Source organism: Lepidochelys kempii, chromosome 1, assembly GCF_965140285.1.
Source record: "Lepidochelys kempii isolate rLepKem1 chromosome 1, rLepKem1.hap1, whole genome shotgun sequence".
Lineage (NCBI taxonomy): Eukaryota > Metazoa > Chordata > Testudines > Cheloniidae > Lepidochelys > Lepidochelys kempii.
Window position 1 is genome coordinate 8,171,534 of NC_136380.1, and position 24,410 is coordinate 8,195,943.

Sequence of the window (24,410 nt, forward strand, 5' to 3'; positions counted from 1 at the left end):
AGGCTCTTGAGCAAAACATCTACTGCCACAGAAGCCTTATTTTATTACCACTTACAACACCTTCTCCCAACCCTGCCTACAGGCCCCTTTTAGAGTAGCAGCCGTGTTAGTCTGTATCTGCAAAAAGAAAAGGATACTTGTGGCACCTTAGAGACTAACAAATTTACATTTTTTTCCCCCCACTGCATGCATCCGATGAAGTGAGCTGTAGCTCATGAAAGTTCATGCTCAAATAAATTTGTTAGTTGCTAAGGTGCCACAAGTCCTCCTTTTCTTTTTACAGGCCCCTTGTTAGCAAGGATAACCTTGGGTCTTTCAGTCTGTTAGCCCCACTCCTAATCCAACTGTAAGTGTTTCTGTTGAGTAGCATGAGATTCCACAGCTCTTGTTTATTATTTGTATTACTAGAGTACCTAGAGGCCCCACCCAAGACCAGGGCATAGGAACATAAGAACGGCCAGATTGGTCAGACCAATGGTCCACCTAGCCCAGTATCCTGTCTTCCAACAGTGGCAATGCCAGATGCTTCAGAGGGAATGAACAGAACAGATAATCCTCAAGTGATCCGTCCCCTGTCGTCCACTCCCAGTTTCTGGCAAACAGAGGCAAAGGACACATTAGGCATAGGGTAGCATCCCTGACCGTTTTGGCTAATAACCATTGATAGAACTATCCTCCGTGAACTAATCTAGATCTTTTTTGAACCCTGTTATAGTTTTGGCCTTCACAATATCCCCTGGCAACAAGTTCCACAGGTTGATTGTACATTGTGTGAAAGAAATCCTTCCTTTTGTTTGTTTTAAACCTGCTGCCTATTAATTTCATTTGGTGACCCCCAGTTCTTGTGTTGTGTGAAGGGGTAACTAACACTTCCTGATTCACTTTTTTCAGACTAGTCATGATTATATAGACCTCTATCATATCCCCCCTTAGTTGTCTCTTTTCCAAGATGAAAAGTCCCAGACTTTTTAATCTGTCCTCATATGGCAGCCATTGCATACCCCGAATCATTTTTGTTGCCCTTTTCTGTACCTTTTCCAATTCTAATGTATCTTTTTTGAGATGGGGTAACCAGAACTGCACACTGTATTCAAGGTGTAGGCATATCATGGATTTATATAATGGCATTATGATATTTTCTATCGTATTATCTCTCTCTTTCCTAATGCTCCCTAACATTCTGTTCGCTTTTTTGACTGCTGGGTGGGTCTTTTGCTCACGGTTTGTGTTTATGAGCCCTAGTTGCGGTGCTTTCCCAAATTAATTCTGAGTTAATTCCCTCCTTTTATTAAAAGGTTTTGCTACACTCAGACTCTGTGCTTGCGAGAGGGAAAGGGGGATTGCCGCTTAGAGGCACCCAGGGGGTGGTGTATAATTGTCCCAGGTCAATTGGGTGGCGGCTTGAGCCAGTTTTGTGTTGTGTTGTTGAAAAAGACCCCCTAGCTACTGAACCCGGCCCTTGTTCCTGCTGGCTTCACCTGGCAGAAGGGTTACATATGTACAGTTGGGATGATGTTTTCCAGTGGGCATTACTTTGCATTGATCAACATTGAATTTCATCTGCCAGTTTGTTGCCCAGGCACAAAGGTTTGTGAGATCCCTTTGTCACTCAGCAGTTGGGCTTACTTTGGGCTCACCTCTCTTGAGTCATTTTGTATTGTCTGCAAATTTTGCCACCTCACTGTTTACCCCTGTTTCCAGATCATTTATGAATATGTTGAACAGCACTGGTCCCAATACAGATCCCAGGGGGACCCGGCTATTGATCTCTCTCCATTCTGAAAACTGACCATTTATTCCTACCCCCTTTTATCCTATCTTTTAACCAGTTACTGATCCGTGAATGGACCTTCCCTCCTACCCCATGACTGCTTCCTTTGCTTAAGAGCCTTTGATGAGGGCAGAATTGTGCTAAGTACTGTACACACATGTAAGAGATAGTCCTTGCCCCACAGACTTTACTCTCTGCACAGACAAGTCAGATACAGGGCGGGAGAAAAGAAAGATTAGCCACATTTTACAGATGGGGAACTGAGATTCAGTGAGTTGCCCCAAGTCACAGAGGGAGTCTGTGAGGGAGCCAGGAACTGAACCCATATCTGATCTGTCCTATTCCAGGCTTTAACCACAAGGTCATACTTCCCTTGTTGGTTGCAGAAGAGATAGATGAAATCTGGTATTTAGGGCAGTGTCTCCCATGTGGTAAAGTATAAGCTTTTCCTCGCAAGTTCTTGCCCTCCCCGAACTCCCCCTAGAGCATATCACGCCCTCTCCTTTCCTTCAGCTCACATCCTCTCACTCATCTCTGTGCAGAGGGCCAGTGCAAAGCCTATGCACCTTATAAATCCTCAAAACAGGATTTAAGTGGTGCAGGCCTTGTGCGCACACACACACGTAAGTGAGAAGATGCAATCGGCACTGACCTGGGCATGGCATGTCCACTTAGCTGCAGTTTCCTGAAGGTTTCTTCATACTGTGGCAGTTCTACATAGGTGATTAGCCACTGCACCACCTCATCAACTGTCCAGTTATACACTGTGAGGGAGGAAAAAACAAACAACTGAATCCTTTTCTTGTGGAGCTGAAACTCAGTCAGCTGGCAGCACCAACACATCTGCTATCTTCATATACCCAACACCACAGGACAGAAGCTTCACCTGATGCATCTCTCCCTTTCTCCTTCTGTACAGTAAAGATAAAAGCTGAAGAGGGTTGTCACAGGGTAGCTGATCCCTATAGACAGATTACGCCCAGCTCCCTTGGACTAGGGCAGGTGAGCCCACTCCAGCTCATTAAAGAGGCCTGGGTTACACCTGAGCCTATTAAGGGCTGTTAGTCAGCAGGAGTAAGGACTGAGACAGGCTGATCCTGGGGAGGGAAGGCCACACTGGAGTGGAGCTAGTACATGTGGTAGGTCCCTGGAGAAAGGGGCCAGGGACTCAGGGAAGCAGCCGGGCAGCTGCTGCTCCAAGAAGGGACCGGAGCTGGCTGAGGCTAGGGAACTGGAGTGCCGGAGACCCCTGAGGGGGGTGGCCCTGAAACCTGGGGCCAAGGATGGAGTTAAGTCAGTTTTCTGTTTGTTTGATAACCTCTGTTAAAGAAATAAACCTCCTTGACTGAGACTGGGTGAGGCAGCGCATGCTTTGGAGCCAGGGAGAAGGTGAGCTCGGTGACAAGGGTTTAAATCCTTCATTGCTGGAAGGTTTCAGAGTAACAGCCGTGTTAGTCTGCATTCGCAAAAAGAAAAGGAGGACTTGTGGCACCTTAGAGACTAACCAATTTATTTGAGCATGAGCTTTCGTGAGCTACAGCTCACTTCATCGGAACTGTAGCTCACGAAAGCTCATGCTCAAATAAATTGGTTAGTCTCTAAGGTGCCACAAGAACTCCTTTTCTCATTGCTGGAAGGCTGCTCGTATGTCTGAGCAGCACATTTCGAGGAAACAGCTAAAAGCTGTATTAGGAGTGCTGGGATGCACCAGACAAGCTCATCATCCCCCTGCAAACATGGAGCAAATCTAGCAGCATTGCCTGCACAGATAAGCCACCTTCAATAACTAGATGAAGACCTTCAAAATGTCACGTGGGAATTGGCTAGGTGACCTTATAGGTTTTTTCAGCCTGCAACATCTTTGGTTGTGTGATGATTTTTCATAGTCTGTCCTGTATATACAATAAGTCTGCTGCAGAAGATTTAGGATAAACAGGTACCAGCATACAATGTCCAAAGTCTGTCACTTTTCCCAACAGCTGTCTAAGGCAAAAAACCTTATGGGTGGGGTTTATTTTACACCACAATTACAGCTCATGGGGTGAGGCGGATGACGGCATCAGATATACCAGCAGTCTGAAACAGCTCTTGGCAAAGATTGTGTTCACTTTCCTCACTGTGTGCATTACAGCACAATCCCGAGTCCTAGGCAGCAGTGTGTTAGGATATAGATATTCAGGTCTGTCTGTAAAGGCCTATACTCTAAGAATTTAGGTGTATTCTTATCACTTGGCTAGTTATAGAGGTATAAAAGAAAGAATCAAAACCACTGTCTGCCAGTGTAAGGACCTTCTCTTACTTTGACAGTCTGAGGCCCTGTTCTTAGGCTAAGGCCTTTGGCTAAGCAACAGAGGCAGCCATAAACTGGGAAGTGAATGGTCACATCCTCACATTCCAAACTAGTCACATTGAAATAAGGTGCTATTGGGCTGTTAGGAATACAATCCTGTCCTGATAGTGCCTATCACCTCCAGAGAAAGGGAAGTGCTTAGAAAATGTAAAAGGAAACCTAGTTTGATAGCATCCTGTCTGGCAAAAATTCACTCATCAACAGCTGGGATGTGAAATCCTCACTTTTGTATTGTTTTGTCATTATAGTTCCCACTTTGCTATTGTTTGTCTGTATAATCTCTGTCTGGTTCTGTGATTATTCCTGTCTGCTGTATAATTAATTTTGCTGGGTGTAAACTAATTAAGGTGGTGGGATATAATTGGTTAAATAATCATGTTACAATATGTTAGGATTGGTTAGTTAAATTTCAGGAAAATGATTGGTTAAGGTATAGCAAAGCAGAACTCAAGTTTTACTATATAGTCTGCAGTCAATCAGAAAGTGGGAGGGGGAGTGGGTGTGGGAAATGGGAACAGGGAATGAGGGTAAGAAAATTGGAGTCATGTTTTGCTAAAGGGGGAAATGGGAACAGGGAATGGGAGTAAGGAAGTTGGAATCATGTTTAGCTAAGGGCAGGAATGGGAACAGGGACACAGGTGTAAGGCTCGGTGGTGTCAGAGCTGGGAAGGATTCATAGATTCATAGAATATCAGAGTTGGAAGGGACCTCAGGAGATCATCTAGTCCAACCCCCTGCTCAAAGCAGGACCAATCCCCAATTTTGCCCCAGAACCCCCTAAATGGCTCCCTCAAGGATTGAACTCACAACTCTGGGTTTAGTAGACCAATGCTCAAACCACTGAGGACACTAAGGAAGGAAACTGGAATCATGCTTGCTGGAAGTTCACCCCAATAAACATCGAATTGTTTGCACCTTTGGACTTCGGGTATTGTTGCTCTCTGTTCATGCGAGAAGGACCAGGGAAGTAAGTGGGTAAAGGAATAAGCCCCCTAACACAGTGTTTGTAGCTTTATCATAGCAATTGGGAGCTAAGAGGCTCTCAAGAGCTGTGATACAAAGCACTCAGGAGACAGATTAAAAATGGTCCGTGAAACTGATTTGCTGGAAGAAAACACTGGGACTTTTATAGTGCTTTCTTCACCTCCTTCACATGCTTTGTTAGGCTTCTGGAGGGAGTTACTTGGGCCTCAACTTTGAAAACCATGTCGACTAATTTTAGGCGCATTCATTTCGAAGGAGTTCAACTTGGGACACAGCTTGATATCAAAAGACTCCAAAATGAGTGGACAGCGGAAAATTACGGCCTATGAAATGAGTTTTCTCTCTTGCCTTTAAGCATGATTGCACCACTGTGACACTGCCGAAACGGAAAAAAGTCAAGCAGCAATACAACCACTAACCAGGGGTGAGTAGGTGTTCGCTCTATTCTGATATGTCTAGTGTAGCCTGCATATAGCATCTGCCCGGTTCATCCAGTGGCATTTAGATAAATCCCAAATAATTCAAACAGGATCCTCTATTTGATGTCCAGTCATTGCTTTAATTGGTTATGACTATTGCACATTCTTCTATCCAAGACTTCAAAAGAGATCTCTCATACAGAGTGCTTTTAGATCTCTAGCTGGCTACCACAGCCTTATTCCCCTCTGGTCTGAAATGGTTCTGTTACATTGAAGTCAATAAAGTTGGGCTCACTAATGCCAGCAGTAATTTATACCTCAGCTCCCAAACTTTGAATGGATACATAAGAATATAAGAACAACTTCCACTTCCCTCAGAGGAGATGAATACTTCCAGCTGGAGAGAAGGCCTGACAGGGTGGGAGTTCCCTTGTTTGACAGAAGCTAGTGTCTAATATGGGCAGCCAGAGGAAAGTGATATAATTTTAATGCAATCTCATGGGATTGTTGGTACAGAGGGATACAAAGCAGCACAAACCAAGACAGTAAACCCCACCAGTTTAAGAAAACACGCTACAGCATTAATTTAGATGATACTAGACATGATGGAAGCCAGACTGTGGGCCATAAAACATTTCCTTTACATCTGGCAACTATCAAGCATGAACACACCCAAGGGAATTAGAAATTAAAACTGGATCTTCAGAACCTGGTATTAAATACCAAAGCCTTCTAATCTCCACTAGTGAGCATCACGAGGGGCTGGAATGAGTGTCAATGTCCACTTCAAACCTCCTTTTATAAAAAACAATCAAGACAAAATTTAATGCTAATTTGGATACTGGTTCTGCTGTCAAAGAGGCAAACACAAAACTATTTCAGATTTACAGCCAATTCAGCAGTCTCTCCTTGGAGTCTGTTTTTGATGGTTTTTTGTTGAAGAATTGCCACTTTTAGGTCTGTAATCGAGTGACCGAAGAGATTGAAGTGTTCTCCGACTGGTTTTTGAATGTTATAATTCTTGACGTCTGATCTGTGTCCATTTATTCTTTTACAGTAGAGACTGTCCAGTTTGGCCAATGTACATGGCAGAGGGGCATTGCTGGCAAATGATGGCACAATGGGCTCTGTTGCAAGGATAGGTTCCTGGGTTAGTGATTCTGTTGTGTGGTGTGTGGTTGCTGGTGAGTATTTGCTTCAGGTTGGGGGGCTCTCTGAAGGCAAGGACTGGCCTGTCTCCCAAGATCTGTGAGAATGATGGGTCGTCCTTCAGGATAGGTTGTAGATCCTGTTCACATATCTATTCAGGGGACACCATCATAGGGCCTAATCACATCAGCCACACTATCAGAGGATCGTTCACCTGCACATCTACCAATGTGATATATGCCATCATGTGCCAGCAATGCCCCTCTGCCATGTACATTGGCCAAACTGGACAGTCTCTACTGTAAAAGAATAAATGGACACAAATCAGACGTCAAGAATTATAACATTCAAAAACCAGTTGGAGAACACTTCAATCTCTTCGGTCACTCGATTACAGACCTAAAAGTGGCAATTCTTTAACAAAAAACTTCAAAAAAAGACTCCAAGGAGAGACTGAGAGACCTTAGAGACTAACCAATTTATTTGAGCAGAAGCTTTTCTGAGCTACAGCTCACTTCATCGGATGCATACTGTGGAAAGTGTAGAAGATCTTTTTATATACCCACAAAGCATGAAAAAATACCTCCTCCCACCCCACTCTCCTGCTGGTAATAGCTTATCTAAAGTGACCACTCTCCTTACAATGTGTATGATAATCAAGGTGGGCCATTTCCAGCACAAATCCAGGGTTTAACAAGAACGTTTAAGGAGGAGGGGGGGTAGGAAAAAACAAGGGGAAATGGGTTACCTTGCATAATGACTTAGCCACTCCCAGTCTCTATTCAAGCCTAAGTTAATTGTATCAAATTTGCAAATGAATTCCAATTCAACAGTTTCTCGCTGGAGTCTGGATTTGAAGTTTTTTTGTTGTAATATCACAACTTTCATGTCTGTAAACGCGTGACCAGAGAGATTGAAGTGTTCTCCGACTGGTTTATGAATGTTATAATTCTTGACATCTGATTTGTGTCCATTTATTCTTTTATGTAGAGACTGTTCAGTTTGACCGATGTACATGGCAGAGGGGCATTGCTGGCGCATGATGGCATATATCACATTGGTGGATGTGCAGGTGTGAATGAGCCTCTGATAGTGTGGCTGATGTGATTAGGCCCTATGATGGTATCCCCTGAATAGATATGTGGGCACAGTTGGCAACGGGCTTTGTTGCAAGGATAGGTTTCTGGGTTCGTGGTTCTGTTGTGTGGTATGTGGTTGCTGGTGAGTATTTGCTTCAGGTTGCGGGGCTGTCTGTAGGCAAGGACTGGCCTGTCTCCCAAGATTTGTGAGAGTGTTGGGTCATCCTTCAGGGTAGGTTGTAGATCCTTAATAATGCGTTGGAGGGGTTTTAGTTGGGGGCTGAAGCTGGAAATGGCCCAACTTGATTATCATACACATTGTAAGGAGAGTGATCACTTTAGATAAGCTATTAAGGATAAGGAGTCCAGGAGAGCTGGCTGTATTTCAAGGAATCCCTGTTGAGGTTACAGGGACAAACCATCCCAATGAGTCGAAAGAATAGTAAATATGGCAGGCGACCAGCTTGGCTTAATGGTGAAATCCTAGCGGATCTTAAACATAAAAAAGAAGCGGAAGGTTGGACATATGACCAGGGAAGAGTATAAAAATATTGCTCGGGCATGTAGGAATGAAATCAGGAGGGCCAAATCGCACCTGGAGTTGCAGCTAGCCAGAGATGTTAAGAGTAACAAGAAGGGTTTTTTCAGGTATGTTGGCAACAAGAAGAAAGCCAAGGAAAGTGTGGGCCCCTTACTGAATGAGGGAGGCAACCTAGTGACAGAGGATGTGGAAAAAGCTAATGTACTCAATGCTTTTTTTGCCTCTGTTTTCACTAACAAGGTCAGCTCCCAGACTGCTGCGCTGGGCATCACAAAATGGGGAAGAGATGGCCAGCCCTCTGTGGAGATAGAGGTGGTTAGGGACTATTTAGAAAAGCTGGACGTGCACAAGTCCATGGGGCCGGACGAGTTGCATCCGAGAGTGCTGAAGGAATTGGCAGCTGTGATTGCAGAGCCATTGGCCATTACCTTTGAAAACTCGTGGCGAACCGGGGAAGTCCCGGATGACTGGAAAAAGGCTAATGTAGTGCCAATCTTTAAAAAAGGGAAGAAGGAGGATCCTGGGAACTACAGGCCAGTCAGCCTCACCTCAGTCCCTGGAAAAATCATGGAGCAGGTCCTCAAGGAATCAATCCTGATGCACTTGCATGAGAGGAAAGTGATCAGGAACAGCCAGCATGGATTCACCAAGGGAAGGTCATGCCTGACTAATCTAATCGCCTTTTATGATGAGATTACTGGTTCTGTGGATGAAGGGAAAGCAGTGGATGTATTGTTTCTTGACTTTAGCAAAGCTTTTGACATGGTCTCCCACAGTATTCTTGTCAGCAAGTTAAGGAAGTATGAGCTGGATGAATGCACTATAAGGTGGGTAGAAAGCTGGCTAGATTGTCGGCCTCAACGGGTAGTGATCAATGGCTCCATGTCTAGTTGGCAGGCAGTATCAAGTGGAGTGCCCCAAGGGTCGGTCCTGGGGCCGGTTTTGTTCAATATCTTCATAAATGATCTGGAGGATGGTGTGGATTGCACTCTCAGCAAATTTGCGGATGATACTAAAGTGGGAGGAGAGGTAGATACGCTGGAGGGGACGGATAGGATACAGAAGGACCTAGACAAATTGGAGGATTGGGCCAAAAGAAATCTGATGAGGTTCAATAAGGATAAGTGCAGGGTCCTGCACTTAGGATGGAAGAATCCAATGCACCGCTACAGACTAGGGACCGAATGGCTAGGCAGCAGTTCTGCGGAAAAGGACCTAGGGATGACAGTGGACGAGAAGCTGGATATGAGTCAGCAGTGTGCCTTTGTTGCCAAGAAGGCCAACGGCATTTTGGGATGTATAAGTAGGGGCATAGCGAGCAGATCGAGGGACGTGATCGTTCCCCTCTATTCGACATTGGTGAGGCCTCATCTGGAGTACTGTGTCCAGTTGTGGGCCCCACACTTCAAAAAGGATGTGGATAAATTGGAGAGAGTCCAGCGAAGGGCAACAAAAATGATTAGGGGTCTGGAACACATGACTTATGAGGAGAGGCTGAGGGAGCTGGGATTGTTTAGCCTGCAGAAGAGAAGAATGAGGGGGGATTTGATAGCTGCTTTCAACTACTTGAAAGGGGGTTCCAAAGAGGATGGCTCTAGACTGTTCTCAATGGTAGCAGATGACAGAACGAGGAGTAATGGTCTCAAGTTGCAGTGGGGCAGGTTTAGATTGGATATTAGGAAAAACTTTTTCACTAAGAGGGTAGTGAAACACTGGAATGCATTACCTAGGGAGGTGGTAGAATCTCCTTCCTTAGAGGTTTTTAAGGTCAGGCTCGACAAAGCCCTGGCTGGGATGATTTAACTGGGAATTGGTCCTGCTTCGAGCAGGGGGTTGGACTAGATGACCTTCTGGGGTCCCTTCCAACCCTGATATTCTATGATTCTATGATTAGCAATAGGAGAGTGGGATGGGAGGAGGTATTTTTTCATGCTTTGTGTGTATATAAAAAGATCTTCTACACTTTCCACAGTATGCATCCGATGAAGTGAGCTGTAGCTCACGAAAGCTTATGCTCAAATAAATTGGTTAGTCTCTAAGGTGCCACAAGTACTCCTTTTCTTTTTGCGAATACAGACTAACAAGGCTTTTACTCTGAAACAAGGAGAGACTGCTGAATTGGAATTAGTTTGCAAAGTGGATACAATTAACTTAGGCTTGAATAAAGACTGGGAGTGGATGTGTCATTACACAAAGTAATGTTTACTCCCCCCATCCCCTGCTGTTCCTCAGACGTTCTTGTCAACTGCTGGAAATGGCCCACCTTGATTATCACTACAAAAGGTTCCTCCCCCCGGCCCCGCTCTCCTGCTGGTAATAGCTCACCTTACCTGATCCCTCTCCTTCACAGTATGTATGGTAACACCCATTGTTTCATGTTCTCTGTGTATATAAATCTCCCCACTGTATTTTCCACTGAATACATCCGATGAAGCGAGCTGTAGCTCACGAAAGCTTATGCGCAAATAAATTGGTTAGTCTCTAAAGTGCCGCAAGTCCTCCTTTTCTTTTTGCGAATACAGACTAACACGGCTGCTACTCTGAAACCTTTTCTTTTTAAGTCATTCTTGCTTACAGTAGAAAGTAGATCCCCACTCTTGGACCCGTGCCCAGCTGAATTCTTATCGCTCCTAATTCTGTGCTGTTAAATCTCCTCACCAGAGAGCATGGTAAATACCTAGCTTACTGGTAGTGCTACCCTCCACCCTCTGGAGCTTTTTTACTTTATTGAAGGCAGCTTCCCTCTGATGGTTGCTGTGTTGCCAGCCCTGCTCTCTTTGGGAGACATTTAAATTAATCTAACAGACGATCATCATCTGCTTAAAACAGTGGTCATTGGGTATGTTTACATGAATTCAAGCCCTGGTTTCCTCAGAAGCTGCCTATTTTAGTCTTTTCTTGTGATATTATGTACCCGCCTTGTTTTCTTAGAGGAACTGTCTAAGAAGCAGTCCAGAACCAACAAAGCTGTAAGAGAGTGAACTGGAGTCTATTCTGCCTGAACTTCAAAGCTAACAGTGGAAGAATCTTTATTTCTGGTGACAATGTAAATCGCAAAAAGAACAGTTTGATTTTCAGACCTCAGCAGAATCTACAGAGATGGCAGTTTAAAAAAAGCATTTAATTTGTAAACTGAACAAATCTGCTCTGGGCATCACGTCAGCGAGAGACTCCTACCACACACCATTTCAAAGTCATCTTTCAGATGACAACTGCAGAAAGAAAGCACAGCCTTCTTCATGAGCCTGATTCTACCAGTCTTCCACAATGGATGGACTAATGACTTCAAAAGAAGCTCACGCTCAGAAGGATTAGCCTCCGTATGAGAACGAAAATAACGCTGGAAACTAACCATTTCATATTTTATTAACAATATGGGGCATGTTGCGGCAGAAAAACTGAAGAGATCTGAAGCTGAAGCCCAATTCAGCAAGGGAAAAAATCATGTAACAGAAACATTTTAAGGAAATGCTACTTAAAATGTGTTTCAGGAAAAAGAAGAAATCAAACAATGGAGTAATGTATCTTGAGAGCATCCTGGGATGTTCCAGCACTTAAGAGCTTCTGGGTTGAAACTGACATTCAGATACACTTAGGCAAAGCCATTTGTAAACAATGATACAACAGAATAAATATTTCTTATGTCAGGCTTTCCTCAAACACACAAAAGACAAAGTGCCCTGTAGCATCAATCTGATTTTTAAAGTGCTTTGGACAAGAAGTTTTAAACATACTGGCCACCCTAGTGAACAGAAGAATAAAACAAATGGGACAGGGAACCAAACACTTAAAATTTTTGTTTTTTAAATACCCCATTCTTCTATTCTTCTCCCAACCCTTTTCTCCAGAGAGAGTTTCCAGTTGGTTGTAATTTGGAACCTAGAAAAGCGATTCCAGATTCATGCATGTCATTGCTTCATTTTCCAGTACCACAGACTCATGTCTGCTGTTGGTGACTTATTAAGTCACCCTGCAGAGACCATAAGAGATTATTAAACCAGTAGTTTTTAAATTATAATTTATATACAGACACGTCAACACCGCACTTTGAAGACACAGATGCTCCCTGCCCCAAAGAATTTATAGTGTAAATGAAACAAGCCAAACATAAAAGAAACAGGATAAGGCTAAGAAGCTGAAAGGTTTGGAGGTTGTCAATAAAGTGATCAGAAGATTGCTTGAAGAAGTAGCTTTTAATGAGTTTATGAAACTTCCCGACGGGTGGATTTTAATAAGGGACTTGACTGAGGGGAGGAGAGGCTGGATGGCAGAGAAGGCTGTTCCAGGCGCGAGGGCAGGATGATAGAAGGGCATGAATGGACTAAGGGGGAAGGACTAGGAGGAGCATATATGCGTCATATATTACAACCTTTGTCAAGGCACATATTCTGTGACAAGCTGGCTGCACGTGACACAGTGCATGGATTCTGTGACTAGAAACTCTGTGGTAGCTTCACTTAAATTAAATATTGAGATTTTAAATTCAATAAACAACGCATGATACACTCAGTAGAATGGCCCCGTGTTTAAATATTAAATTCCACTTATCCTATATTACCCCCACATTTTCAACATTGAGGTAATGCAGATTTCTGTATTTATTAGAGCTGGCCAGAAACTGGAATTCCCATTCCGTAGGAAATTCCAAACGTATTGATTGATTGATAGAGAGAGAGAAAAAACAACAAATATTGTTCTGAACTGGAACAAAAAATACATAAACATTTCCAAGTGTCCCTCAAAACAGAAATGCTGACTTTTGTTAGGGAAACATTGACGTGACATTTCATTTTGATCTTTTTGAAGTGCTTTCAACTTTCCCTGAGCTGCCTGAAGCCCTGGCAACTCATCAAGCAAGGAGTCTGGGAGGCCAGGCTCTATGGCAGCTGGTGAGCCTGGGAGCCCCACGCTCCGCAGCAGCCCTTCAGGCAGGGAGTCTGGCAGTCTAGAGACACAGCAGCCCGGCCACTGAGGAGCCAAGGAGGTGGGCAGGAAACCAGGCAGGCTTCTGATGGAAACCTGCCTGGCTTCTTTTGAAAGTTTTGTTGAAACCAACACATTCCTCTGGAACATTTCAATTTTGACAAATCAGCATTTTCTGACCAGTATTTTCTGACAAATCAGCATCAAAAAATTTCTGACCAGCTCCTCTAGTATTTATGACGCAGAGATATTGTCAGGGAAGCTGGAGGTTTGGGTAACTGGACTGAGAACACATGGGGATTTTGTCCCCAAGAAAGGCAGTTCAAGACTGTAGGATAAGCACAGTTAGCTGGATGCTTCTGCTAACATTCTCAGTAGTGGCAATGTTAATGTTGACATTTTCACAGTCATTGTTAGGTTTCAGAATTAACAACCCCTTGAGGTGGATGAGGCAATAATAGTGACAACATCCAGAGCCATATCATAAAGGAAGGGAGGGGAAGTACTTGCAGAGAACGGCAGAAGAGGCATCTGTATATTATTCAGGAGGTGCTCACACCCTTTGTCAAGGTAGTATGCGATCTATAAGTGTTTTCTGGATCCCAATTAACCCAGCAGTACCAGGTATTACTGGCGAGCAGAAATGCCTTTTTCTTCCTGCCTATACAGTAAGATAGAAGATTATGGCCAGCTCTCTAATGCGGCCCTTTCCATGGCATTTATGTCTTTGTGACCTGTCAACTGTATTATTGTAATGAGCACTATGGGACTATCTTTAAAGACCACTCAGAAGTTTCAGCTAGTACAGAAACAGCATTAGGGAACTGGTAATACCTACTTGTTTTCCAGAAGCCACACTGGTTTCCAGTTATTTCTGAACACATGCTCTAAATGATACAATTCTAGTGTTTGTCCAGTCTAATTTGAAATGTTTCACCCTCAGCAAGTTCGCAGATGACACTAAGCTGGGGGGAGAGGTAGATAAAACTGGAGGGTAAGAATAGGGTCCAGAGTGACCTAGACAAATTGGAGGATTGGGACAAAAGAAATCTGATGAGGTTCAACAAAGACAAGTACAGAGTCTTGCTCTTAGGAAGGAAGAATCCCATGCACCGGTACAGGCTGGGGACCGACTGGCTAAGCAGCAGTTCTGCAGAAAAGGACCTGGGGATTACAGTGGACAAGAAGCTGGATATGAGTTAGCAGTGTGCCCTTGTTACCAAGAAGGCCAACAGCATATTGGGCTGTATTAGTAGAAGCATTGCCAGCAGATCGAGGGACGTGATTATTCCCCTCTATTCGGCACTGGTGAAGACACACGTGAAATACTGTGTCCAGTTTTGGTCCTCCTACGACAGAAGGGATGTGGACAAACTGGAGAGTCCAGCAGAGGGCAACGAAAATGATTAGGGGTCTGGGGCACATAACTTATGAGGAGAGGCTGAGGAAACTGGGGTTATTTAGTCTACAGAAGAGAAGAGTATGGGGGGATTTGATAGCAGCCTTCAACTACCGGAAGGGGGGTTCCAAAGAGGATGGAGCTCAGATGTTCTCAGTGGTGGTGGCAGATGACAAAACAAGGAGCAATGGTCTCAAGTTGCAGTGGGGGAGGTCTAGATTGGATATTAGAAAACACTATTTCACTAGGAGGGTAGTGAAGCACTGGAATGGGTTACCTAGGGAGGTGGTGGAATCTCCATCCTTAGAGGTTTTTAAGGCCCAGCTTGACAAAGCCCTGGCTGGGATGATTTAGTTGGTGTTGGTCCAGCTTTGAGCAGGGAATCGGACTAGATGACCTCCTGAGGTCTCTTTCAACCCTAATCTTCTTTGATTCTAAGCAATGGGGCTAGCAGCACTGCCCTTGGAAAACAATTCCACAGTCTAACAGTCCTCACATTTAGATGATTTCTGTGGGGTTCCTCTCAGAGAGCATGTTACTTATCTGGCTGTTATAAGGTGCTGAATGCAACTGCATTGTTGTTTTCTGTATCCACTCAATTTTCTGCTTCAATTGACCACGCCAGATATTTTATTTGTGCTCCTCTTATCCCTCTGGAAAACTAAGTCCATGCAAAAAGTGACAGAAGAGGCTGGAACCAACCATGATCTTTCTGCTGAAAACACAAACAAAATGGATGTATCAGTGTTTAGATACGAGAATTTTTACCTTCGGACGTTTTCCATGACTTCCAGAGATCTTCCACGCTGATGAGTTTATCCTCCCCATGGAAGGTGCTGTGTTTGACTGTTGGGTCATGATAATTTAAGTCTTCCCTCAGGAACTAGAAAAAGAACACAAAGGGGTTAGTCATTAATTCATAGATTTTTAATGACCATTTAGTCAGATATCCTGCGAAACAGAAACCATAGAAAATCACCCAGTAATTTTTGAAACAAACAAACAACTTCCCAGGAAGGCTGTGGAATCCACATCACTGAGTTTTTTAAGAGCAGGTTGGACAAACACCTGTCAGGTGTTTAAGTATAATTGGTCCTGCCTCAGCATAGGGGACTGGATTTGAACTCTCGAGGTCCCTTCCAGCCCTACATTTCTGTGATTCTGTTTGTGTTATTTCATCTCTCAGAAAAATATCCAGTCTCGATTTAAAGACCTCATGAAATGGAGAATCCACCACATCCCTTGGTAAGTTGTTCCAATGGTTAGCTGCCCTCACTGTTAAAAATGTACACCTTATTTCTAGTCTGAATTTGTCAAGCTTCAGCTTCCAAGCATTGGATCGCATTTTGCCTTTTTTGCTAGATTAAAGAGACCTCAACTATCAGAAATCTCTTCCCCATGTAGGTACTTGTTGTCCATGATCAAGTCACTACTTAACCTTAAATCTCTCACCATACGGCACGTTTGCCAGACCTTGAATCATCTTGTAACTCTTTTCTGAATCCTTTTCAATTTCACCATCCTTTCTGAAGCACGGATACTAGAACCAGACATAGTATTCCAGTGATGGTCTTATTGATACTATATACAGAAGTAATCCCATCTCCCTGCTCTTACTTAAACTTGCCTTGCTTAGACATTTATACATTTAACAGTTGCATTAGTTAGGAGCCGAAGTTAGGAGCCGAAGTTCGCTTGGTTGTCTACCATTATCCCTAAGTTCAGTCTCACTGCATACAGTGTCACATCTTTTAAGTATGCCCCAAATTCTTTGTTCCTAGATGTAGGATCTTGCATTTGGCTATATTGTTCAGGTGAGCACAAGTGATCCAGATCGCACTATATAACTGCTGTCACTTACCACTCCACTAAACTTTGTGTCATCGGCACATTTTACTAGCAATGATTTTATAAAGTACACCAGAGATCATTGGCCCAATGAGCAACACTTAAAACCACCTAATCAACAGAAGCAGCCAAGGAAGAAGAGGATTTGGTGGTCTGTTACTACCTTGATATGTTTAACTTTTTTGGAGCCCCCTGAGAAAACTAACCAGGAGAACTTCATTTTGAGAATGAAAGAAACTGAACTGAACTTGGCAAAAACTCAGGCTCAGTAGCATCAGGTTAGTGTGTTTCGAAGGTATTGATACAGAAGTATTACTCATCCCCGCTCTGGGCAGGTTATGCTGAAGTGGCTAAACATGAACATCCTCTCAAGTGCATTTGGCAAGTTCTATTTGTGGGAAGGCAAATCAGGTTGTATCCAATAAATTACTTGCAAAAGAAAGGAAATATAATTTTAAATTAATATGGAAAACTATTCAGACTTTCTGGACTCCAACCTTTTCTTTGGATTACAGTGCCCCAGGCATTCACCTGTATGTCATACAAGAAATGTAAACTACTCCAGTGCAACAAGACAAAAATATAAACGTGATTATGACCAGTTTTGATTTGCAGGTCTCTGTCAACTGACAGAGACATCACCTCAGACACTGCGAAATACAGATCTGGTATGTCAGACACTTTGCTACCAAGTCTCTAGGGCCAAGCTGCCCACAGAGTTCCAGCTTTACTTCACAAAAGCTCTTCCCTAGAGTCTCTTTCCTGCTTTGCTTCAAAGCTCACACAGAGCAGTTGGAAACCAAGAACTACGTTTTCAAAAAGATATGCCTCAGTTGCACGTGTAAAACTAGAAATTGTGGGCCCAACGGGACATGATTGCAAATGCATGGACATTAATATAGTCTATAGGCACTGCCTGATGGAACATATTATTGTGAATAAATAAAAGCACAAAAACAAGTGTGCAAGACCAGCAGCAATTCGTCTACCAAGGGCACAAAATGCCTGACTATATTATAGGTACTTACAATTAGATAATGTGACCCTTTTAAGCAGACATGCTAGTATACATCTAACCCAACTCTGCAATTTTTGTTCCTGTTTTTCTATAAATCGAAATACTAAACAAATTACAAACCCACCGTTAGAACATAACCAACTTTAAACCAGTTTCCAAAAGCTACACCACTGTAGGCAGAGACTTAATAAGAAATCCTCAGTCCTTGATTCTAAAACCAAGGTCATCCAAAGTGGATACTCAATACTGGAGTCATAGGCAAAAGAGCTGATACCAAGGTAGCCTGCCAGTGTCTTCTCACCAGCAGTGCCAGAGGCAATCAGGTGTTAAGTACCGATGAAGGCTGGAGGTTGGCTCTGCAGAGCTAAAGAGTCATAAAAAGCAGTAAAAATGTATGACCATCCTGGTCAGTAGTATATTCCTACTGCTATACTCTTATTCAAGCATGGAATTTCTATCCATAGACATTCAATGGTACAGTTTGAGTCATTTAAGATTTTTACTATATTTGACTTTCTGCTTTCTTTCACATGTAGTGCCACTCCCACACCAGCACAACCTACTCTGTCCTTTCTATGTATCAGGGGTGCCCAAACTGCCGCTCGTGAGCATGCGGCACTTTTACAGTGAAAGTCGGGCTCACAGAGCTCCCCAGGCTCCCCCCATTCTCCGCCTACCAAACTTGGGGAAAGGAGGCTCAGCGCTTCTGCCACAGACGACTAGTGCCTGCTGAGAGTGGGGGCACAATTTAACGGTTTGCCCACCCCCAACAGCTTGAGTCATGCCACATCCCTCCTCTCCAGCACACATACCCCTCTTACCCTCAGAGGCCCTTCCCTGCAGCTCCCAGATGTTAGTTCTGTGTGGAAAGGCAGAGGCAAAGAGCTGGGAGCTGCACGGAGAGGCCGGTGCTTTAGATCCATGGGGAGAGGCAGCAGCAAATGTAATGGCTCTCCCTGCAGCTCCCAGCTGTTTGCCGCTGCCTCTCCCCACAGCCACAGCTCCCAGCTTGATGGCTCCAGCAGTTGCCGTGCAGGGAGGGGGCCTGGCAGCACCCTGTGACAGAGCTGGGCCACCAAACCCTGGCAAAAGTCTGGTCATGTGCCCCCCATGTGTCACCTACAGCTTTTTCCAACCAAAGGTGGTGGTGGTGGGGGGTGTCTCGTGGCTTCAGCCCTGCACGGTATGTGTGCCGGGCCTGGCTCATTGCTTCAACAGGAGCAGGGCTGAAACCCCAAGCCCTGGCAGACACCCCGAGTCCCAGCAGGCATGCCCTGGCTCTTGAGCTTCTGAAGATTGTCCTATGCAGCTTGGATGGTCAGTAAGTTTGGCCACTCCTGCTATGTATTTTGTACCCTGGTATCACCATGTCCCACTGATTATCATCATTCCACCAAGTTTATGTGATGCCTGTTATATCAATATCTTCATTTAATACCAGGCACTCAGGTTCACCCATCTTAGCATTTGGACTTCTACCATTTGTATACAAGCACTTATAAAATCTGTCACTTTTTAGCATTACGTGATGTAATTGAATGGGACTCTCTCTCGTTTGACTGTTTCTCTTCAGTTCATACCTGTACTTTATCAACTTCTAGCCTCTCCTCTTTAGTAGGATATAGTGAATCCCCGTTAACAGATCCTCCCCAAGGCATATTTCCATCCAAACCATGTGCTCCTCCACATCTCTCGGCTTTCCACAAACTCTTAGTTTAAAAACTCCACTACGACCTTTTTAATTTCACATGCCAGCCATCTGGTCCCATTTTGGTTTAGGTGGAGCCCATCCTTCCTGTATAGGCCTTTCCCAAAAGTTTCCCCACTTCCTAATAAACTTAATTCCCTTCTCCGTACACCATCATCTCATCCACACATTGAGACCCTGCAGTTCTGCCTGTCTAACTGGCCCTGCACATGGAACTAGAAGCATTTCAGAGAACGCTACCAATGAGGTCCTGGACTTCTCTCTCTTACCTAGAAGCCTAAATTTGGCCTACAGAACCTCTCTTCTACCTTATACGCGCAATCAATTGAAACTTGCATCAGGACACACTGTTTGAGCTTGACCAACTTTATTTCATTACTCCACACCCTTGCAGCAGAATGCAGGACTCTACGGATGATGATCCGTGAAGGCAATTTCACAAAAGAGAAAAAACAGACTCTCTTTGGTGGTTATTAGTGAAATTAGGCAAGCAGAATCTCTTATTACCAGAAACTCTAAGGGACGTACATTGCTCTGTTTTCAAATTTATTAGGTGCTTATGCTGCACTTATACAAGACAATATGTATACAGACACTGCATACTATACAGTACTCTTAAAATTCATTTTTTTGTGCTCTGAATAGCTCTGCTGAATAGTGGTGAAAAGACCATATTGATTTAGCTGCACATTTTGAAGTTACAAAGGCTGGGGGAAAAAATCTGACCCACAACACCATGTAACATCAGTTCTTCTCAGCAGTACTAGTTTATGCTCCATTATGGTTATAAACTTCACAGGACACTAAGCCATCACTCCCATTCGAGGGAGAATAGCTTTAAGTTAGTAAATAGGTGAGCCAAAGAAGGGAGCAAAACAAAAGATGCAAACTTGTCTATTTCCCCCTTTTTTGATTTGTGACCTACATGGGGTATGCAGCAATGTCATCTGGAGTTGCCACAACGGGCTGCTAAGAGTGCCTGTAAACACCCACAGGGACACAGGGGATCAGCTGTTGCTCTGTATATTTAGCTCAGGGAGCACAGAAAGGAAAAGTGATCTCTCAGCTTTCCTTAAACAGAGCACCATCAAAACAGATTTTGGAGTACTCTCAGAAGAGGACAGTGTTGTACGGGATTTTCAACTTCTCTCATGGAAGGAGAGAGCTGGATTTGATAGTGTTATAAGACTCCCAACTCCTCTGACAAGCTGTTAAGGTGACCTATTAGTGACCTGCACAAAGAGTAGAGGCACAATACACCACAACTTTATTTCCTACTGCATCTTTCAGACAAACTAACTGCTTTGACACATTAAAGGCTGTTAAATTATGAAAAATGGAAGCACACTTGAGTGTTAAAAATTAGATTTCCCTTTCTGTAGCTGTTTGCAGAGAAGATCACCAAGTGCATAGGAACCACAGAGTGTGTTGCCATCACATTACAGAACAAAGAGATTTCAACTGAGGCAAGCTTGAATACGCATGTGATAACTTCACAGATAAATTTACATTCTCCTATATGGCAGCTTCACAGTGTAGCCAACAAACGCCTCTAAAGCAATTTCAATGTCAAAAATAACCCCAAAAAGAGAGCATATAATTTGGAAGCAAGATGAAAAGAATTACCATTACAGGGAATGGTGAGCATAAGCAGAAGAGACCACTGCTGGACACAGCAGTCAACAGCCACTCTACATTGTTATACTTTCTTTTAAAGTCATTTGGTGTTCAAAACCAACTGGAATGAGAATTGTGAAACACAGCAAGAGCTGTCAAATGTCAACACATGTAAGAGAACACCATCTGTACACGTGAAAAGGAACAAGGGACTAAGAACCTGGCTAGCACTGTGCAGAAAAAGCATTTACATTAAGGGGTGAACAGGTTCCATAAGAACATAAGAACAACCATACTGGTCCATCTAGCCCAGCATCCTGTCTTCCAACAGTGGCCAATGCCAGGTGCTTCAGAGGGAATGAACAGAACAGGCAACCAGCAAGTGATCCAACCCCTGTCGTCCACTTCCAGCTTCTGGCAATCAGAGGCTAGGGACACCCAGAGCATGGGGTTGTATCCCTGACCATCTTGACTAACAGCCAAGTACAGACAACTTGAGGATTTCAATAAAGTGAGGTGCTTGGGGGGGCGGGGGCGCAAAGAAAATATGGGAGCTCCTAATTTCTAGCATATGGCCACACAGATCATGTGCAATATACAAGTGAAAGTGTTCAAGTCACTGTAACTAAAAAGAAAAGGAGTACTTGTGGCACCTTAGAGACGAACCAATTTATTTGAGCATAAGCTTTCGTGAGCTACAGCTTACTTCATTGGATGCATTCGATGAAGTGAGCTGTAGCTCACGAAAGCTCATGCTCAAATAAATTGGTTAGTCTCTAAGGTGCCACAAGTACTCCTTTTCTTTTTGCGAATACAGACTAACACGGCTGCTACTCTGAAACCTGTAACTAAAAAGTTACTGATAAATAGCATCAGATAACTACCCTTTCACAAATCTCTGAGGTATCACTACTAGGCTTCAACGTTAACACCCAGGGTAGCTAAACAGGAGCAAGTCCAACATTAATCAGAACTATTGTTTCTGGCTGTTTGCAGACTCTGACATCACTATAATGGTTACTTTAGGGTCACAGCCAGAAAGTTTTCTTTTGCAACCACAAGCTTCAGAGACATTTTTAAAATGAGAATTTCAGATTCTTGAGAGCAATTATGTGGCACCTTAAGAAAAAAATGCATAATTATAAATCAATTTACATATTTGCATGATCTCATTAAACATTTTAACCCTCTGGCTGCTAAACTTTGTGAAAGGTTCATCTACCTCTTCACAAAGCTGCTTTATATCCGTAGGTATCTGCATCCGCGGATGCGGATATCCGCAGACCATTTCTGTGGATTACTGATCGGATGCAGATACAAATTTTGTATCTAGAGCCCTGCAAATCTGCGGATATCCACGGATCATTTCTGCAGATCATGGATCAGATACCGATACAAATTTTGTATCCGGCTCTACAAATCTTGGCTGCAGATATTTTGGTCACTATAGACCTGGAACTTAAATAGAAAAAACATCCCACAAACTAAAGTTTGTTCAATTAAGTCATAAGACATAGGTGTCCTTAAACGGAACTGGAACCACCTTTGACTGAGTATGATCACAAATAGGTTGCTAATTAGAAGGGTTTTCCCATAAGAGCCCGGGCTCTCTTTGTAATTGGGGTCACTGCTATCATCTTTAAACTTGATGAAAATTCATCTCCACAAAAGGAAAAAACATATGATGCTTTAAAAGGACAGTTGAAGGTTGACTGACAAATTTTCACTGGTCTTAAATATAGTTTTTAAAAAAAAAATAGACCTTAATTTAGAAAAAAAAGTGCCAATTACATCCCCCATGCAAAAGATGGCTGCAGTGTGGATAAAATCCCAATTTCTCAATTGAGCAAAGACTAAGGGCTAGTCGTCTACACTGGCAATGCTAAAGTGCTGCCCCGGCAGCACTTTAACATGCCTTGTGTGGTCATGGCGCAACGCTGGGAGAGAGCTCTCCCAGTGCTCTCAAAAAACCACCTCCACGAGGGGCGTAGCTCCCAGTGCTGGTGCACTGTCTACACTGCCGCTTTACAGCCCTGAAACTTGCTGCCCTCGGGGGGGAGGAGGTGGTTTTTCACGTCCTGAACAAGAAAGTTGCAATACTGTAAATTGCCAGTGTAGACAAGCCCTAACTCACTACAAAGCGAGAACACTGGGTTTCATTTGCACTCATGAGCATGTGGACATCACAACTGCCCATAGCTCTGCAACTCAAGCCTGCTCACAAGAATGGAGCCAGCTAAGTGGAGGGATAACTCAACATTCAAAAAATGCCAGCAGGACGACTTTCAGGCCTGCTGGCCTTTCAGAACATCTGTTGAAGATATACGAATTCTCACGGAGGTGACTGCACTCAATATTCAAAATCATCCCTGACCTCCCCCTCACTAGTTCATGAAGTAAGCTAACAGAGGAAACTATTAAAGATGGACAGAAACGCAACTGACTCAGAAACAGGGCCTTTCCAGCATTAGGGATATTTCACTACAATCCAGTAGCTGACTGCCAATTTGCGCACTATGGAATTGGAAAGCAATTCTAAGGCTCTGATTTTATGACAAAGTGTCTGGCCCAGGACTAAGGGCTCTTATATTACGCACAAATAAGCCCATTTTCAACAGAACCTGAAAAGCCTGACAGCAACCCAAATTATGTCTACAAAGCAAAAAATACCCAACCAAACCCTGCATCAGAGAGTCTTAGAGCTCAGGTCAACTAACTAGGGCTCACAGGGATCACGCTAGAGAACTTCCCTTGGCCTACATCATTATGTGTACTTCCGCACACAAGAAACAAATAGTTCCCCTTTGATGTCACTGCTTACCAGTAAACTAGACGGCTGGATTGTCCAGCTTCCCTGATGCGTGAGCTTCTGAAGGTTTTTCCAGTTGCCTTTCTGTCCACACCAACTCAGTGGGTATCTCAGGCCAAGCCTTTGCTCCTTGTGTCAATTGTGGACAGGTACAATAATGGCATTGTCCAAACGGACTATTGCCTCAGTCGTTTTCACACATTTACTGAAATGGCCTGACATTCTACAGTTATTCTCAGGATAATCTCATGTCCTGGGAGAACATAAGAACAGCCACATTGGGTCAGACCAAAGGTCCATTTAGCCCAGCATCCTGTCTTCCGACAGCGGCCAATGCGAGCTGCCCCAGAGGAACTGGACTGAACAGAACAGGTAATCATCAAGTGATCCATCCCCTATCGCCCATTCCCAGCTTCTGGCAAACAGCCTTTGGACACCATCCCTGCCATCCTGGCTGATAGCCATTGGTGGCCCAATCTTCCGTGAATTTATCTAATTCTTTTTTTAACCCTGTTATAGTCTTGGCCTTCACAACATCCTCTGGCAAGGAGTTCCACAGGTTGACTGTGCGTTGTGTGAAAAAAAATATTTCCATTTGTTTGTTTTAAATCTGCTGCCTATTAATTTCATTTGGTGGCCCCTAGTTTTTGTGTTATGAGAAGGAGTAAATAACACTTCCTTATTTAATTTCTCCACACCAGTCATGATTTAATAGACCTCTATCATACCTCCCTTAGTCGTCTTTTTTCCAAGCTGAAAAGTCCCAGTCTTTTTAATCTCTCCTCATACGGAAGC

The 24,410-nt window shown here is 43.7% G+C and overlaps 1 protein-coding gene across 7 annotated transcripts in view; it reads right to left on the minus strand.

Annotated features, from left to right (window-relative positions):
* STIM1 (stromal interaction molecule 1) overlaps positions 1-24,410 on the minus strand; it is a 200,768-nt gene that overhangs the window by 63,386 nt on the left and 112,972 nt on the right. For all 7 annotated transcript variants that reach the window (XM_073333046.1, XM_073333067.2, XM_073333056.1 and 4 more), the window contains 2 exons: positions 15,384-15,498; positions 2,424-2,535 (listed from right to left, as the gene is read on the minus strand). In XM_073333046.1, the coding sequence (XP_073189147.1) occupies positions 2,424-2,535; positions 15,384-15,498 (227 nt within the window). The remainder of the gene's footprint in view (positions 1-2,423; positions 2,536-15,383; positions 15,499-24,410) is intronic.